Raw genomic sequence first — 17,774 nt, 5'->3', positions numbered from 1 at the left:
CATCATTTAATGTCTGTTTTCCATGCTGGCATGGGTTGGACAGTTTAACAGGAGCTGATAAGGCTGAGGGATGCACCAGGTCCCAATTGTCTCCCTTGACATGGTATCTATGGCTGGATGCCCTTCCTCTTGCCAACCATTTTACAGAGTGTCCTTGGTGCTTTTTACATGGATCCAGCACTACTGCCATTATATGGTACCGGCACGGGTGCTTTTTACATGACATCTTTAAATAATATTAAGAAAACTTTAGCATGATGTATGTAGTTGTGTCTGTCTCTCTGCTTCCCAACCACATGGTCCTGGGTTCAGTCCCACTGTGTGGCACTTTGGGCAAGAGTTTTCTACTGTAGCCCTGGGCCAACAAAAGCCTTATGAGTGAATTTGAAAGAAGCTTGTCAAAGACTAGAAGAAGCATGTGATCCCTTTTTTCTTCTCTCCTTCTCACTTTATGTATGTGAAACTTACCCTATGAATATGTGCACCAATATATTTTTAATTAAACTGTAACATGAGAACATTCTGTGAAAATGTATTTCGATATTTAATGTCATACATATATAGGCATAGGTGTAGCCGTATGGTAAGCTTGCTTCCCAACCATGTGGTTCTGGGTTCAGTGCTACTGCGTGGCACCTTGGGCGTCTTCTACTATGGATGGTGAGGGTTTGTTTACATCCCTGTAACTCAGCTGTTCAGCAAAAAGAGATCCGATAGTAAAAGTACCAGGCTTAAAAAATAATTCCTGGGATTGATTCATTCAACTAAAAGTCCTTCAAGGTGGTGTTCCAGCATGGCCACAGTCTTAATGACTGAAACAGATAAAACATAAAAGATATAGATACATAGAAAAAAAAACTATTTTCACTTTTAAAAATTAAAATTGTTTCAATCCAACAAAAAAGGTATGAAATATTTGGCGGAATTCTGTTTTAAGCACTCCATATAAATAACCCCTCGTAACTTCTTTATTTTTTTGAATTTTCAGAAAATTGTGAATTTGTGTTCTTTACATGGGAATTTTTCGAATTTTCGTTAATATCACAGTTTAAAATATGGATAGTCTGAATGTTTGGCTTAAATCCCAGCAATGGACCATTGTGTTTATGGGGAGAAAGATATTGGAAAAACATCAATGCGTCAGACTGACAATTAGATGAGGAGGGTATGATGTGGTCATGAGATGTACTAAAAATAACAGCTAAATAGCCCTTAAATCACGCCCCAAAAGTATTTTCTTATTGGTTTTCTTCTACAATTGTATGAATTCCCATGTATAGAACACAAATTTGCAAACATTTTCTGAAAATTCTCCCCAAAATTAAGAAAGCTATGAAGGTTTATATGGGATACTTACAACAGAATTCTGCCAAAAATCTCACATGTTTCCAACCTTTTCTCAGTGTTTTTCCTACATATTTAATTTGTATTTGATGACCAGGGTCTGTGTCAGAGGTGGGCTGGTATCAGAGGGTTTAATCATTTTGTTGCCATATTTCTGTTGAAATAAACTGTGTTTGTTTCAATTAATTTTGTAAAATATATATCAGCCCTTTTATTAGCACATTTTTTTTTTTAATACACTGCTTTACTGAAATTAAATTTGAAAATAATGAAGAATTTAGAAAAATATCTTTATACTTATTCTATCGGTTCCTTTTGCCGAACCGCTAAGTAATGGAGACATAAACACACCAGCATCGGTTGTCAAGCGATGTTTCCCCCCCCCCACAAACACATACACACATACATATATATATATACATATATACGACGGGCTTCTTTAAGTTTCCGTCTACCAAATCCATTCACAAGGCTTTGGTTGGCCCGAGGCTATATTAGAAGACACTTGCCCAAGGTGCTACGCAGTGGGACTGAATCTGGAGCTATGTGGTTGGTAAGCAAGCTACTTACCACACAGCCGCTCCTATGTATATATGTTAATGAAATTCTACTGAGTCTGATTTTCAGGCTTTATTATTTAATAATATTACCATAAAAAGCCATGTAATTTCCGCACTTTTTTTCACAAAAGCAAAACAAAACTTTAGTGGGTGCGTAAATTACATGAATAGATTGTTCTCAGAATTTTTTTAGAAATATTTTTGTTGAAAAATGGCATACAAATGTAAACATTCATATGGGAAGTTGACTTATTTAATGTCAGAATAACTTTTTACAAAAAAAAATAATGGCTTAAATCTGAAGTTGACTTTTATTTCTGTTGGACAGTATAATACTTAGTTTTTCTGTATAAATTTACTGAAACCATTTAATGGTTAACTACTTTTTGAAGTTTGACATCCATGCTGGTAATCATGGTCCAGGCCATATCTTACATTGCTTGGAGTTTCTACCTATCGCAAAAGAGCCCAGAAATTTCCTTAAAGAGATAAGTTTTTCTCCGCTTAAGAAGTCTAGCTTGCATTTGCCTCCAGGAAACTATTGCTTGCTTTCTCTGCGTTAGGACAATGAAATTCATCACCACCGACATCGCTGACGACAACATCATAACTCATCCTTGCGCATGTAAATTCACTAAGTGAATATGACTTAGCGTTCTTACAGAAACCGTCATTTACCTTACACGATGTTTAATGTCATTTTACATTCATGTTGAATTATGCAGCAATCTTATATTCTCTGCATAGAACACTTGTAATATATGCATTACCAGTTCTTTTGGTATAGTAGGTTTTTGCTATTCTTGTTTATGTCTCCTCACAGGCATGTATATTCTAACAAGTCACTTCTTAAATTTCGCACCTCTCTTGTTCAATAAACACTGAGTTAAACTTGCAAGGCTGTTTATTTTCTCCTTTTGATTTTTAATATATATTTTAGTGGGTTACCAAACCATCAGTTTGGTTCCCCGGCTAAAACGGTAATGACAAATTTTAAAGTTTGCTTGACATTATATAAATGTAAAAGGGATTAAAATTTTGAAACTCCGTATCAAAGGTTCTGACAAGAATCTGCTGAAAATCAGAGCTTGAGACAAGAAGACACTTTCGACCAATCAGAATTCTGTTTACATAATCAGTTTGATCGGTCACCTCCCTCTTTCGGTTGAGTAAAGTGTATCCAAGCTGATGTTTATTGGTAATTAAACTTATTTTGCAACACTTGTGCGTATTTATCAGCTTTGTTTTTGTTGATGAGAATTATCAACAACTTTCCTGTGATTGTGATTTGAGAAGACATACAGCAGTATGCTAAAGATCGGACATAATCTCTTGTGGAAAAGAAATGTAAAATAAAGTTTATTATAAACAACACAAACACTGTAATTTAATAGCTTTCAATGTGATACCTGTTAAACAGAAATTCTTTTTATTTAATGAAAATTTAATAAAATCTAATCATAAGTGAAATTATGCTAAATACAACTAAATTGAAAAATTTTCCCTTTGGCCATATTGGCAATACTGAAAACTTTTGGATGTGAATTTTACACAAGTAGAAGCTTCTTTCAACAAATTTTATCCAGAAAAACACCTGCGTAAATTACAGAAGTATGCAAATTACATGGGTTTTTATGGTATATAATAATAAAATGGGAAAATCAGACTAGGTTAGAATTTCATTGATATATTTTATACACAATTATGCACACTTTGAGATATATATATCATCATCATCATCATCATTGTTTAACGTCCGCTTTCCATGCTAGCATGGGTTGGACGATTTGACTGATGACTGGTGAAACCAGATGACCACACCAGGCTCCAATCTGATTTGGCAGATATATATATATATATATATATTTATTATTCTTTTACCGAACTGCTAAGTTACGGGAATACAAATGCACCACCATTGGTTGTGAAGCAATGGTGGGGGTACAAACACATGCACAAATACATACACATATACATACACGATAGGCTTCTTTCAATTTCAGTCCACCAAATCCACTCACAAGGCTTTGGTTGGCCCAAGGCTACAGCAGGAGACACTTAGTGGAACTGCACCCAGAGCCATATGGTTGGGAAACAAGCTTCTTACCACACAGCCACTTCTGTATTGTATGCACACATGCTCTGTTTTATTCATAGTGTTATGTAAAAATGCGTAAGTGCACAGACCAACTTTGTTAGCTGTGTATAAAATATTAATATATGTTGATTTATGTGAGATAGATAAGATTGTGAGTGCATGTATGTATGTGTGTACATACATACATAAAGACACACGTGATCAAACAGACTCTATAGAAGCTGGTCCACATTGGCAAGACTTATATCAATTAATAAATTTGATTAAAAGAGTACAGTGAACAGGCTGAGGACTTTCCACTCCCCAAAGCAAGTTCACTGTACTCTCTCTTTCTCTCTCTTTCTCTCTCTCTCTCTCTCTCTCTCTCACTCACTCACTCACTCACTCACTCACTCACACACACACACACACACACACACACACACACACACACACACACACACACACACACACACACACACACACACACCTATATATACCAAATTCACTCACGAGGGTTTGGTTGATTTGGCGCTATAGTAAATGTTTGACCAAGGTGCCACACTGGTACTGAAGCCAGAAGCACATGGTTAAGAAACAAGATTTTTGGCACATGAAAAGCACCCAACACACTCTGTAAAGTGGTTGGCATTAGAAAGGGCATCCAGCCATAGAAACCATGCCACAACATACAGTTGGAGTCTGGCCAGCTCCATATCAAACCATCCAACCCATTCCAGCATGGAGAGCTGATGTTAAACAATGATGATGTTATCTATGCTTGCACTTGCAAACCATACCTGTGCCAGGTGTGGCTCTGTAGTACGAAGTTTGCTTCCTAACCACATGGTTCTAGGCAAGTGTCTTCTGCTCTAGCCTCAGGCTCACTAGATCCTTGTGAGTGGATTTGGTAGAATGAAACTGAAAGAAGACCATTATTTATATATATATATATATATATATATATATATATATATATATATATATATATATATATATACACAAACACACACACACACACATATACATACACACACACACACACACACATATATATATACAGACACACATATGTATACATATATGAATAATGCAAATTTTTATACTTTTATTTTTCAAAATTTCTTTTCTCATCTAAAATGTACTCCTTAATTTTCTACAATGCTCTTCCATCTATCTGGTAAACTTGCAAGGCCTCTCTTCCAAAAATTCATTTGTCTGTGATGGAAAATACTCCTCCAGTACTGTTCTGACCTTGTCTACAGAATTCATATTTTTTCCATCCAAATGATTTTGAAGTCTGCAGAATAAATAATAATCAGATGGGGCAGTGTCCGGCAAACATGGCAGGTGGGTCATTGTCTCCCATTCAAACTGCTCCAGCCTTTGGAATGTCATCCTCCCTGTATGTGGCTGAGCATTATCCTAATGGAAGAATACCATTTGTCTTCAAACCAAAGATGGTTGTTTTTCTTCTAGCGCTGACTTAAGCCACTCAAGCTGCTCCCAGTAGACCTCCCTTGTTATCATTTGGTTTGGGTTTAAAAGTTCAAAGTTGACTAAACCTTTCATATCCCACCAAACAGATAACAACACTTTATGTGGGTGAAGACCTTCTTTATCCTGAGGTGCTGGTGTTTCTCCTTTCCCTACCCCCACTGTCTTTGGCACTTGCCATTTTCATAAAGAACCTATTTTTTGTGACCAATCATTGTTTGGTTCAAAAAAGGTTCATTTGTGGGACGTGACGGCAAAGAAGAGCACACATTCACTTTCCGCACATGATTAGACTCGAAAAGTCTGTGAGGAACCCATTGATCCAATTTGCTAACTTTTCCGATGGCATGCAGGTGTTAATGAATGGTTGAATGACCAAATCCAAGCTTCTCTGCTAGTTCTTCAACAGTTACGATGGAATTTTGTTCTACTAGGGTTTGCAGGATGTCCTTGTTGAGCTCTACAGATCTTCCAGAACAAGGATTGTCTTCTAGGCTGTAGTTTCCAGCTCAGAATTTCTGGAACTACTGTTGACACTGACTTAAGTTTATTGTCTGATCCCCATATACTGCTTTAATATTCCTCACACTTTCCATTGTGTTGTTACCTCTATTGAACTCATAAAGCAGAATATGCTCCTTTCTCACTTCCATTATAGCTTTGCAAAAATAACTGCTAAAATCGAACTGCACTCTTCAAAATTTGGACTAAGAATAATTGCAAGGCAAAATTACTACCTGCTTTTATACCAAGTTGATGCAGGTAGTTTATCCCATCCCCCTCTGTCTTTTAGTTCTTGTAATTGAAAAAACTGCATTATTTATGAGATGACACTATGTGTGTGTGTGTGTGTGTGTTTGCTTTCCCCGACTGTCACTTGACAACTGATGTTGGTGTGTTCATGTCTGTAATTTAGTGGTTGGCAACAGAGACCGATGAAATAAGTACCAGACTTACAAAGAATAAGTCCTGGGGTCAATTGCTTCAACTAAAATCCCTTTAAGGTGGTGCTCCAGCATGGGTGCAGTCAAAATGACTGAAACAAGTAAAAGAATATATATAGTATGTGTGTATGTTTATATATATATATATATATATATATATATATATATATATATATTCTTATGCAAGAATGTTGACTTCAAAGTTTCATTGTCAAAAACATTCTTGTGTAAGAATAGTAAATTTCTACTCTACAAAAGTATAGAGCAACCCATCAGGTTAATGTAAAATTATTTTCATTGTAAATGAATATAAAAACGAACATTAATGTCTAAATAAAGGCTGGAATCTCATTTGATAGTCTGAGCAGCAGAAACAGTGGTGATTGTCTGCCGCTGGTGATGGCTCTCAGTTATTTTCTTGGTTATGGCTAACTGCATTGATTAGTATTTAGCATCTATGACGACTATGAGTTGTTACTTGTACTGTAAATTCCTCTGATGAGTAATTCTGGGTTCACTTCATTGGAAAGACCCTGTACAAAGCTGCATTGAAGATTATGCCCAGTTGCATATGCGACTGCCTATATTCTGTGCAGCAGAAACATGCATAGGTTGTCATAACCATAAAAAATATGCTGTATGACATTGGTAAATCCTCAAAATTTCTTTCCTTTTATTTTACAGTCTCCATATTCTCTATCATTATAATTATTGTAAATATACGTATGTATGATTTATATATTAATGTGTTGACTTAATTTTAATTATTTCTTTCTCTGCAGGACCAAATGTCATCAAGATTACTTGGACTTCCAGCAGGAAAAGACAACATGAACCGTTTAGTTCCTGCAGAGGGGAAATGTATTCCAACCAAATCAATAGGTGTGTGCTTCCTACATTGTTGCAGACTTTTACCTGTATTACAGTCTTTGTTTTTTGGGTACTCGTGTCTCTATAAATTGTCTTCTGAAAGAGCCCTAAAGCCAAAATTGTCTTCTTACCCTTTTTGTTGCCATATTTGTTTTGTTGCCATATTTCCACCTTCAACATTTTGCTGTCCCCAGTCAACTTAGTCCGGTGGAACATACAAACGACTAATGAATGTAAACGCGGAGAGAAAGCGACGATGAGACATGTCCTGTCAAACTGCCGGCTGGCACTGGACAGAAGTACATGACATCACAACCGTCTGTGTTTTAATTAATTTTGAAAATAAGGAAGAATTTCATAAAATAGCTTGGCTCCCACTCTGTTCAATGCCTGCATGGATGAGGTACTTGACTGAATGGTGGTTTGATCGAGTTGTGGTACACTCTATGACTATAGACCGAGATTTTTCAGATTTCACAATAATTCTTGCTGAGTTTATGGATGTCCTAACCATTTAGCATTTAAACTGGCCTCATCTGGCCCAAACATTCTTCTTGTTTTATGCTAAGAATGACAAGATCCAGTCTCTCACACGTACACTGTTAGTCTAAAAGATTTACAGTTACATCATTGAAATCTGAAAGCTACAAGATAATGCAGGATAAATTCAAAAGAATGAATAAATAAACATTACACTTGATGGAATAATGTGAATGCTAAAGGGTTAAGGCAGATTCTTCTTTCAATGAGCAAGGAAGCAGAACCACTTGGTCCCTAGGGTCTCTTGATAGAGATTAAGATGAAGTCTTTTGTGAGTTTCTTGGAGGACTTGACCTCATCTGTCTCTGTTGTGGGTGAGAATGTCGAAGTGGTTGACCACTTCACTGATCTCAGGCAGTGAAATCTATAGTGACGTTAGCTGTGAATCTGAAGTCCTAAAAAGACTTGGATGAGTTGGTGCCGTTGTGGGCTCATTGCAAAAGAGTGTCTTTCTGCATTGCTGATATGTGAACAGGAGGGCAATGCTTTGGGTTTTTAGGTCTTCTATAGTTGTGAGACTTGGACATGGTCCATGACCCTTAGGGGCTGCTCAAACTCTTTTTGGCATGATTATAGGCTACCACTGATCATATTTTGTATCCAACCAATGACTCTGCTCAGAAACCGGGATGTCCTGTTCCTTGTATGATTTGAGAAAGCCAGTTCAAACAGTTTGGCCATGTTGCTTGATTTGGGACTCAGAATGTAAAAATGGACGAAATACCTCGAAGAATTTTGCCCAGTGTGCTAACACTTCTGCCAGTTCCCTACCACTTTATTTATTTATTTATTTATTTATTTATTTATTTATTATTATTATTATTATTATTCAGTAGTTTTATTTTTATAGCGTGCTTTCACTTCACTACCGAACGCAGCTCTGTGCGCCTTGGGTATGTGCTGTGGTTTGCTGTGATGCTCTTTTGGTTTCTGTATTGAATTATTATTATTATTATTATTAGTAGTAGTAGTAGTAGTAGTATTAGTATTATTAAGGTGATGAGCTGGCAGAATTGTTAGCATGCTGAGCAGACTGCTTCATGACATTTCATCCATCTTTAAATACTGGGTTCAAATGTCCCTGAAGTCAGCTTTGTCTTTCATCCATTCAGGATAGATGAATTAATCACCAGTAAAATACTGGGGTTAATGCAATCGACTTATTCCTTTCCCTTGTAATTGCTAGTCTCGTGCAAAAATTTGAAATCATCATCATCATCATCATCATTATTATTATTATTATTATCATCATCATCATCATCATCATCGTTTAACGTCCGCTTTCCATGCTAGCATGGGTTGGACGATTTGACTGAGGACTGGTGAAACCGGATGGCAACACCAGGCTCCAGTCTGATTTGGCAGAGTTTCTACAGCTGGATGCCCTTCCTAACGCCAACCACTCAGAGAGTGTAGTGGGTGCTTTTACGTGTCACCCGCACGAAAACGGCCACGCTCGAAATGGTGTCTTTTATGTGCCACCCGCACAAGCCAGTCCAGGGGCACTGGCAACGATCTCGCTCGAAAATCCTACAGGAGCCAGTCAGGCGGTACTGGCAACGGCCACGCTCAAAATGGTGCATCTCATGTGCCACCCGCACAAGAACCAGTCCAGGGGCACTGGCAACGATCTTACTTGGCTTGCCGGGTCTTCTCACGCACAGCCCATTTCCAAAGGTCTCGGTCCGTAGTCATCGCCTCGGTGAGGCCCAATGTACGAAGGTCTTGCCTCACCACCTCAGCCCAGGTCTTCCTGGGCCTACCTCTTCCACGGGTTCCCTCAACTGTTAGGGTGTGGCACTTTTTCACGCAGCTATCCTCCTCCATTCTCACCACATGTCCATACCAGCGCAATCGTCTCTCTTGCACGCCACAACTGATGCTTCTAATGTTCATCATCATCATTATTATTAAGAAGGCTGCAAACTGGCAGAAATGTAAGATGGGCAATAATGCTTAGCAGCATTTCATCTGTCTTTACATTCTGAGTTCCTATTCTGTCGAGGTCGACTTTGCCTTTCATCCTTTTGGGGTCACTGAAATAAGTACCAGTTGAACACTGGGAAGTCAATGTAATTGACTTATCCCATCTCCCAAAATTTCAGGCCTTGTACCTTTAGCAGAAATTATTATTATTATTATTATTATAAGATACAGAAATAAATTTATTTCTCAAACGCGTGATAATGCTATAAATAGCGTGATCAGGATAAATTATCCATATAATGCAGAAAAATACGTTACCGGCCAGCCATGAGACTCAAACTCACATCTCTGTGATTACATGTCAAGTGTTTTACCATTAAACTAAACTGCCCAGCAACAAATTCTTCTGCAATTTTAGAACTTATAAATTTAGCTTCATAAGACGCTAATGATAAATTCAACTTTACGATGAAAGTAAACAAACAAAGATTTATTATTATTATTATTATTATTATTATTAAAGTGGTAGGCTGGCAGAATCATTAGCACACTGGGCAAAATGCTTAATGGCATCATGTCTGTCTTTACATTCCAATTCTGCTGAGGTCGACTTTGCCTTTCATCCTTTTGGGGGTCGATGGAATAAGGACCAGTCAAGCACTGGAGTCAATATAATCTTCTTACCCCTTTTCCCCAAATTTCAGGCCTTGTGCTTATAGTAGTGTAGCAAACTCATAAGAGGCGGGGAGAGAACATAAGTTCGTTTGCCCGAACATGAGAAATTATTGATTTCTCATTGGTTAAAAATTACTGCCCATATACAGATTATGAACTTCGTTGAAGAAATCTTTCACAGGGTTACGGTTCTATGATTCGTGTATGAGTAGTTATAAAAACCCTGATTTTCGTCCGAATCTCCAGTGATCGTTGGACGTTACTCAAGCCCATGACACTCACCCTTTTGAGTATAGGCTAATATATATGCCATGTTCAATACTCAAATCCGACAATATTGAATTGTCGTGAAACCTTATTAGTTAGAATGAGAAACTAGTTAATAATAAATTTAAGTCGTAAATTCTCTACGATGAAATGCGTTGTTTCTATATTTCTATAAATGTAAAAATATGTATATAATAAATTAATGTAGAAACTTAATTCCTTTTACTTCTCGTTTCTTTCAGTAGAAAGGATTATTATTGATTGCTGGTGTCGATGTAATTGACTTAATCCCTCCCCTAAAATTGCTGGCCTTGTGCCAGTATTTGAAATCAACATTGTCGTTATTAATTTTGCTTTAAAACTTCCTTTTCTAGGTTTTCCCACCTACAAAGTTCACAGGAAGTCCAGCTTCGAGGAGAAATACTCTCCAAGTGGTACCGGATCAGAGAACAGCAGTGTCCGGTCAGACAGTCCAGGGCTTGGCCCTATGCAGAACAAGCTCTATCCGCTGCCCAACATTGTACGTGCGGCTATCGGACAGACAAGCACCAGGCAGCAGCAACAACAACAACAACAACAACAGCAGCAACAGCAGCAGCAGCAACATCAGTTGAATGGTCATCACACACCGCCCCCACCGCTCCCTCCGCGCTGCAGCAACAACAACGGGATCCCGACGGCCATCGTGTCGCCAAACCCCCCCAGGGGCCAGACGCCGCCCCCTCCCCCGCCCCCTTCCTCGTCCCACCTCTCGGCGGCGGGCTACACGACGTCGGAGTCGATGATGAACACATACCTGCACCCGGCCCAGCAGAAGTGGTCCCACCACCCCCACCACCCCCACCCCCAACACCACCCGCTCACCCACCCGCACCACCACCACCACCACCACCACCACCCGCAACATCCTCCTTCCCCCCAGCAGCAGCAGCAGCAGCAGCATATTCACCATTCACCTCATAACCTTCATCATCATCAACAGCAGCAACAGTATATACATCAGCAACAGCATCAACAACAGCAGCATCAACATCAGCAGCCACCTTCATCACTTCACCATCTACAGCAGCAATTACAACAGCAGCAGCAGCCACAGCAGCCACCTTCATCTTTGCCGCTGTCGCAGCATCAAACCACGGTTGAAATACAACAACAGCAGCAACATCAGTATGTCCCAGCTGGCCACGTGCAAGAACTGATCAAGCGAATGTCTCCTGGCAAGAACGACAACGGTTCGTGCACTCAGTCGCAATCACCGGTGCTTCAACAACAACAACAACAACAGCAACAAGCAAATCAAATTTACACCTCCTCTGCCACCACTGCCGCCACCACCAGCAACAACAACCACAGCAACCACAGCAGCGGTGGTAGCGGCCCCTCCTGCGTAACCCTGCCCCTGCGCGTCCCAGCAAAGAAGCAGGCCGGCGAGCAGTCGCATCTGCCTCCGCACTCCATACCGCAGCAACTGGTGCACCCCTGGCGCCACACGCAGACGCAGGCGCCGGTGCAGGTTTGGGACTCTGGACGGGCAACCGTGCCGTTGCACTTCTCGCCTTCAGTCACTTCGCACCACCACCAGCAACAACAACAACAACAACAACAGCAACATCACACGCAGCCGCCAACGGCCAGCGTGAATCCGATCCAGTTGCACAGGGGTTCAAGCCCGAACACCTTCTCTCCGTCGTACCACATGCAGCAGCAGCAGCAGCAACATCAGCAGCAGCAGAAAGAACAGCAGCAACATCAGCAGTTTGCTGCACCAAATGTGCAGGCGCTGTCACACCAGTTAAAGGCTCTTAATATTTCGCCAAACAACATTCAGTTGTCACCTTGCATGAATGAATCGCGCTTCTCAAAGCTCACCATACAGATTCCACAAGGCATGACCAAACCTATGCAGACCTTCTACTTCCAGCACAACAACCAGGGTAACGAGCGATCGCATCTGATTGCTGCACAAGTGCAGAGGGCCCCCGTTTGTGAAACGCAGATCTCGCTGAGCAGCTGCAATAACATCACTGCCAGTGGTCACACGGGCATTGGCATCAGCAGTGGTGGTGCCACTGCAGCTGGTGGAAGCGGGGAGAGCATACACATTAACTTGCCGCGGAAAAAGGCGCCGTCGCCGCCCGGGCCTGTCCAGGCCTGGGGAGCAAAGCAACCGGCCATCATCATGAACTCGGTGAAGAGCCGCGAGGTCCAGAAGCCGAAACTACAGACTGCAACTGCACCTCTCACTGCTCCGGTCTCAAGTTCTCCTTCTTCCTCCACGACTGCTGTCACAACATTGTCATCATCGTCATCATCCTCTTCTACAGCCTCTACAACCACCACAGCCACATCTGGTTCATCTCAGAGCTACATCTCGTCAGTACAGACCACGATCCTCCCTCCAAACCAGGCTCAAAGTAGACAGCAGACAACGAGCCCCACCAAACGGGACGTACGCATCAAAATTCTTGTCCCCAACTCGCTGCAAATCGACATCAAGAACCAAGGTGCAAACCCCCTTTACTCGCAGAACCCAACAGCACCCAGCTTCCATCTGGACTTCTACCAGCGGCCCCCGTCTGACACCACTTCATCCACCCCCCGTTCAGATTCCCCCGTCTCTCGTGCCACAAACCAATCACCGATGTCGATACAGTCAACAACGTCAGTGCAGTCTACAACCTCCACGCCTTCCAGTGGTTCAGATATACCTTCGAAACCACCCCCTCCTTACCCTGGCAGAATTCTGAACATAACACAGTCATCATCTCCCCCCATTCCGACCCAAACTTCCTCGAAACTGCTGGCCCCTTGTCCAGTGAAACCTATTCCTATTCAGCAAGCGCCACCAAATGTGGCCCCTAGTGATAATTTCGGGTCGTCGTCAGTGAATACACAAGTGACACAGACATCCATGTATGAACGGCCATCGCTGTCGAACCGACGTAGTAGCATGGAGAACAACCAGAAAGAGGAATGGTGTGCTGTGGAACCGACGCATACCGAATCAGCCGAGGAGAAAGAGGAGAAGCACCGATGCACATCGCCAATTCCTGAATGGAAGTCGGAGTACAGGTCGCCAGACCAAGAACGTGTACGCAACTACTCTCCGCAAGCGTACAAATTCTTCATGGAACAGCATGTGGAGAATGTAATGAAGTCCACCACGCAACGCATGTGGCGACGAATGCAGCTGGAGAATGAAATGAACAAGGTCGGGCTTTCTTTGAACGCACAACAGCAGATGCGGAAGATCCTGCACCAGAAGGAGTCAAACTACATTCGCTTGAAGCGAGCCAAACTTGAAAAGCACATGTTCGAGAAGCTCACCACCTTGGGTATTGGCGCATTTGGGGAGGTGGCTTTGGTTCGCAAGAAAGACATGGGCCAACTGTATGCAATGAAGACGCTGCGGAAAGCTGATGTTCTACAACGCAACCAGGTGGCGCATGTGAAAGCTGAGAGGGATATTTTAGCAGAGGCGGATAACGAATGGGTGGTAAAACTATATTACTCTTTTCAAGATAAAGACTATTTGTACTTTGTGATGGATTACGTACCGGGAGGAGATCTAATGGGACTTTTGATTAAATATGAAATTTTTGAAGAAGACCTAGCTCAGTTTTACATTGCAGAACTGGTTCTGGCTATCGAAAGTGTTCACAAAATGGGGTTTATCCACAGAGACATCAAACCAGACAACATATTAATTGATAGGGAAGGTCACATAAAACTAACAGACTTTGGGTTGAGTACAGGATTTCGATGGACACATAATTCTAAATATTATCAGAAAGGTAAGGACTGAGTACAATTTTTTTATTTTCTTCATTTATTGTTGTTGTTGTTGACTTTGTTTTTCAGTCATCTGCTCCTTGATTGGTATTGTTTATATATATATATATATATATATATATATCATCTAGTGTTTTAAATCTGGGTTTTGTCCCAGTTAACGGGGGTGGCTGGATTTACCTCAATGCCATAGTAACTGCCCTCACGCCATCTTGTCTGGTTTTGAGTGTCCTCCTTTCCTCAGCCAAACCTCCCAATCTCCTCCTCTACCTGTCCCCTCCATGTTTTCCTCAGTCTACTTCACTTTCGCAGTCCAAACTATATAACATATATATATATATATATATATACACACACACACACACACACTGGTAGCTGGCAGAAACGTTAGCACGCCGGGCGAAATGCTTAGCGGTATTTCGTCTGCCGCTACGTTCTGAGTTAAAATTCCGACGAGGTCGACTTTGACTTTCATCCTTTCGGGGTCGATTAAATAAGTACCAGTTACGCACTGGGGTCGATATAATCGACTTAATCCGTTTGTCTGTCTTTGTTTGTCCCCTCTGTGTGTAGCCCCTTGTGGGTAGTAAAGAAATAACACACACACACACATATCAGGCGCGACTCCAGGTCATCAGCGTCACTTGGGCTCATCACAGATTTCACATAAGACACATGCTTGCTTAAAGGATTTCATGTCTTTCCATTTAATTTCTTGCCACCAAATGGCTTTTTTTTTTTTATATCTCACGCTATGTCTTTCTCCATTTCTAAGTTAAGGGTAGAAATAAAGCAACCCTGCAAAACACAACTGATCTTTACACACAGATGCACAGAATACTGGTAATCATATAATGAAAGCAGAGTGCACAACAAACATCAGCGACCTGAGTGTTGCCTGTACTCTTGACAAGAGATGCCAGTTACACACACACACACACACACACACATACAGCTACCATTCCCAATTATCTGAATATATAACAAAAAAGTAATGAAACAGTAAAGGAGAGTGACCTAACTTCCAATTCTAAAATAAAATTATTAGTGCAGTAGAACAATGAATTCCAATTTGTACCAAAATCCACAGAGTTTTGCTCCTTTTACACCTACCAGGCTCGTTTGTATTAGCCTGAGTTTCTGGATAATTTTTAGTTCCTTTAAGAATATTGTAGAACGGAAACATTTTATAGATTGGAATTTAAATCCTAATCTCTATAGAAATTTATTGTTTCAAGAAAATATTGAATTTGAAATACTTTTAATTTTTACAATTATAGATATCAACTTGAGCTATATAACTTTTGAGCCCAAATCAGGTGCATGTGAATAATATCAAGAGAATGTCTGCTACGAATGATATTTTTTGACACAGGGTACCTCTAAGATGGCCACCAGATGCTGTATGAAAATAAATGAACTGCGACCAGGCTCAATAAAATGAGTCTGAGTTATTGGCTGAAATTACATGCTTGAAGTCAATGTTGGTAGAAATTAAATCAGGTTGCAAATACATGTTCGCTTTACTAAATTTATACACGGGCTAAGCCCAAACAGCCCAAGTGCCGGAGTCGCCATTGATATACATAGACACAAGGGTGTGCTGAAAAGTTCCTGGTTTTGGGTGAAAGAAAATACAAGAGGATCAGATAATTATGGTTTTATTCAGTACATTCCCCTCTCAGATTCACACACTTATTGCAGTGGTCCTTCAGTCTTTCTAAGCCTTGTAAAAGAACTCGGAAGGTTGGGCTTCCAACCAGGCCTTTCGCGATCTCTTTAGTGCCAGGAGTTTTCCAGCTTCCCCTCATTTACAGTTCAAAATTGAACAGGAGACAGGTGAGGGGACAATGAACAAGGTGTATTGATTTGATGTTTAGGATAAATGGAAGAAGTCTTTGACATTTTGAGCCTACACTTTTTGATTGAAAGGAACGAGGAAAGAAAATGGCGGGAGAAACAAAACTTGTTTGGATTAACGGTTTCACATGTTGAATTGACTGAAAGGATGGGCATTTGGTGAGAAGGGAGACAACTGTAACCTGGCGAAAGTGTGTGAGTGCATGAGGATAATGTGTATGAATGTATAATGTTTGTTTTTATGTTATAAAAAGACAATTTTACATTAATCTGAGGGGTTATTCTATAGTTTTGTTGAGTACAAATTTATTTTTAAACTAGGATATTCTTGACTTCAAAATTTCAGCCATACACACACACACAAACACACCTTAAATATACACACATACACATATATATACACACACACACACACACACACACATACATACATATATGCACATATATATAGATTTATCAAACAAGAAGTTACATTACGGAACTGTTATTTTAACGAGTTGTATTTTATTTATCACCCGACGAGATACATCTGCACTACTGGATACTCCTGAACCAGTTGTTAAGTGTCCCACCCAAGAGGAATCGATGCTAGATGTGTCGAAACAATTGTCGTGATTAATAAATTCTCGTATATTCCATCTTCAGTCTTTCATTTGCCATATAAATACATACATATATATATATACATATATAGACACACACACACACACACACATATATATATACACACACACACATATATATACATACACATACATATATATATACACACATATATATACATATGTATATACATACGCACACATATACACACACGCATATATACATATACACACATACATGTACACATACATGTACACACATATACGCATGTACACACACGTATATGTATACACACACACACACAAATGGACATAATTTTTTGTATGTAGGGTCTTCCATACTTTTTTAATCTTTTTATAAAACTGGAAGGATTTTGTCTATTTATTTCTACTGTCCACCACTGACAGTGATTAAATGGACTAGGAACACTGAACCCATATATTTCCATAATTCTTGACCCACAACTCTCACGTAAATGAACTAAATGTACATAGTTTGTTTTTTATGTAGGGTTTTCCATACTTCTTTAATCTTTCTATAAAAGTGAAAGGATTTTTGTCTATCTATTTATTTCAACTGTCCACCTGCAACAGTGATTAAATTGACTCAGGACACTGTATATGATGAATATCCAATACCAAACAATCTTAATCTCCAGATTTAAACTGCATTAAACTTTGGCAAGCTTACCTTTACCTATTCTGAGTTACTTGAAAGGTGATGTTCTCTTCCCTCTCTTCTATTTGTTGATACCTTTGTTTACCCACCAATGCATTGTTTCACTTTAAGGATGCTTATTTACCCATCCATTATGAGATT

At 40.0% G+C, this 17,774-nt stretch overlaps 1 protein-coding gene across 1 annotated transcript in view; it reads left to right on the top strand.

Annotated features, from left to right (window-relative positions):
• The window catches only part of LOC106874774 (uncharacterized), a 71,690-nt gene that overhangs the window by 39,425 nt on the left and 14,491 nt on the right, over positions 1–17,774 (top strand). The window contains exons 2-3 of the mRNA XM_089343356.1: positions 7,205–7,304; positions 11,075–14,494. Of these exons, the coding sequence (XP_089199482.1) occupies positions 7,205–7,304; positions 11,075–14,494 (3,520 nt within the window). The remainder of the gene's footprint in view (positions 1–7,204; positions 7,305–11,074; positions 14,495–17,774) is intronic.

The sequence above is a fragment of the Octopus bimaculoides genome, chromosome 27 (genome assembly GCF_046866305.1).
Source record: "Octopus bimaculoides isolate indiv1 chromosome 27, ASM4686630v1, whole genome shotgun sequence".
Lineage (NCBI taxonomy): Eukaryota > Metazoa > Mollusca > Cephalopoda > Octopoda > Octopodidae > Octopus > Octopus bimaculoides.
Note: the sequence above shows the minus strand (reverse complement) of the source record. Positions and strands in the feature narration are given on the sequence as shown.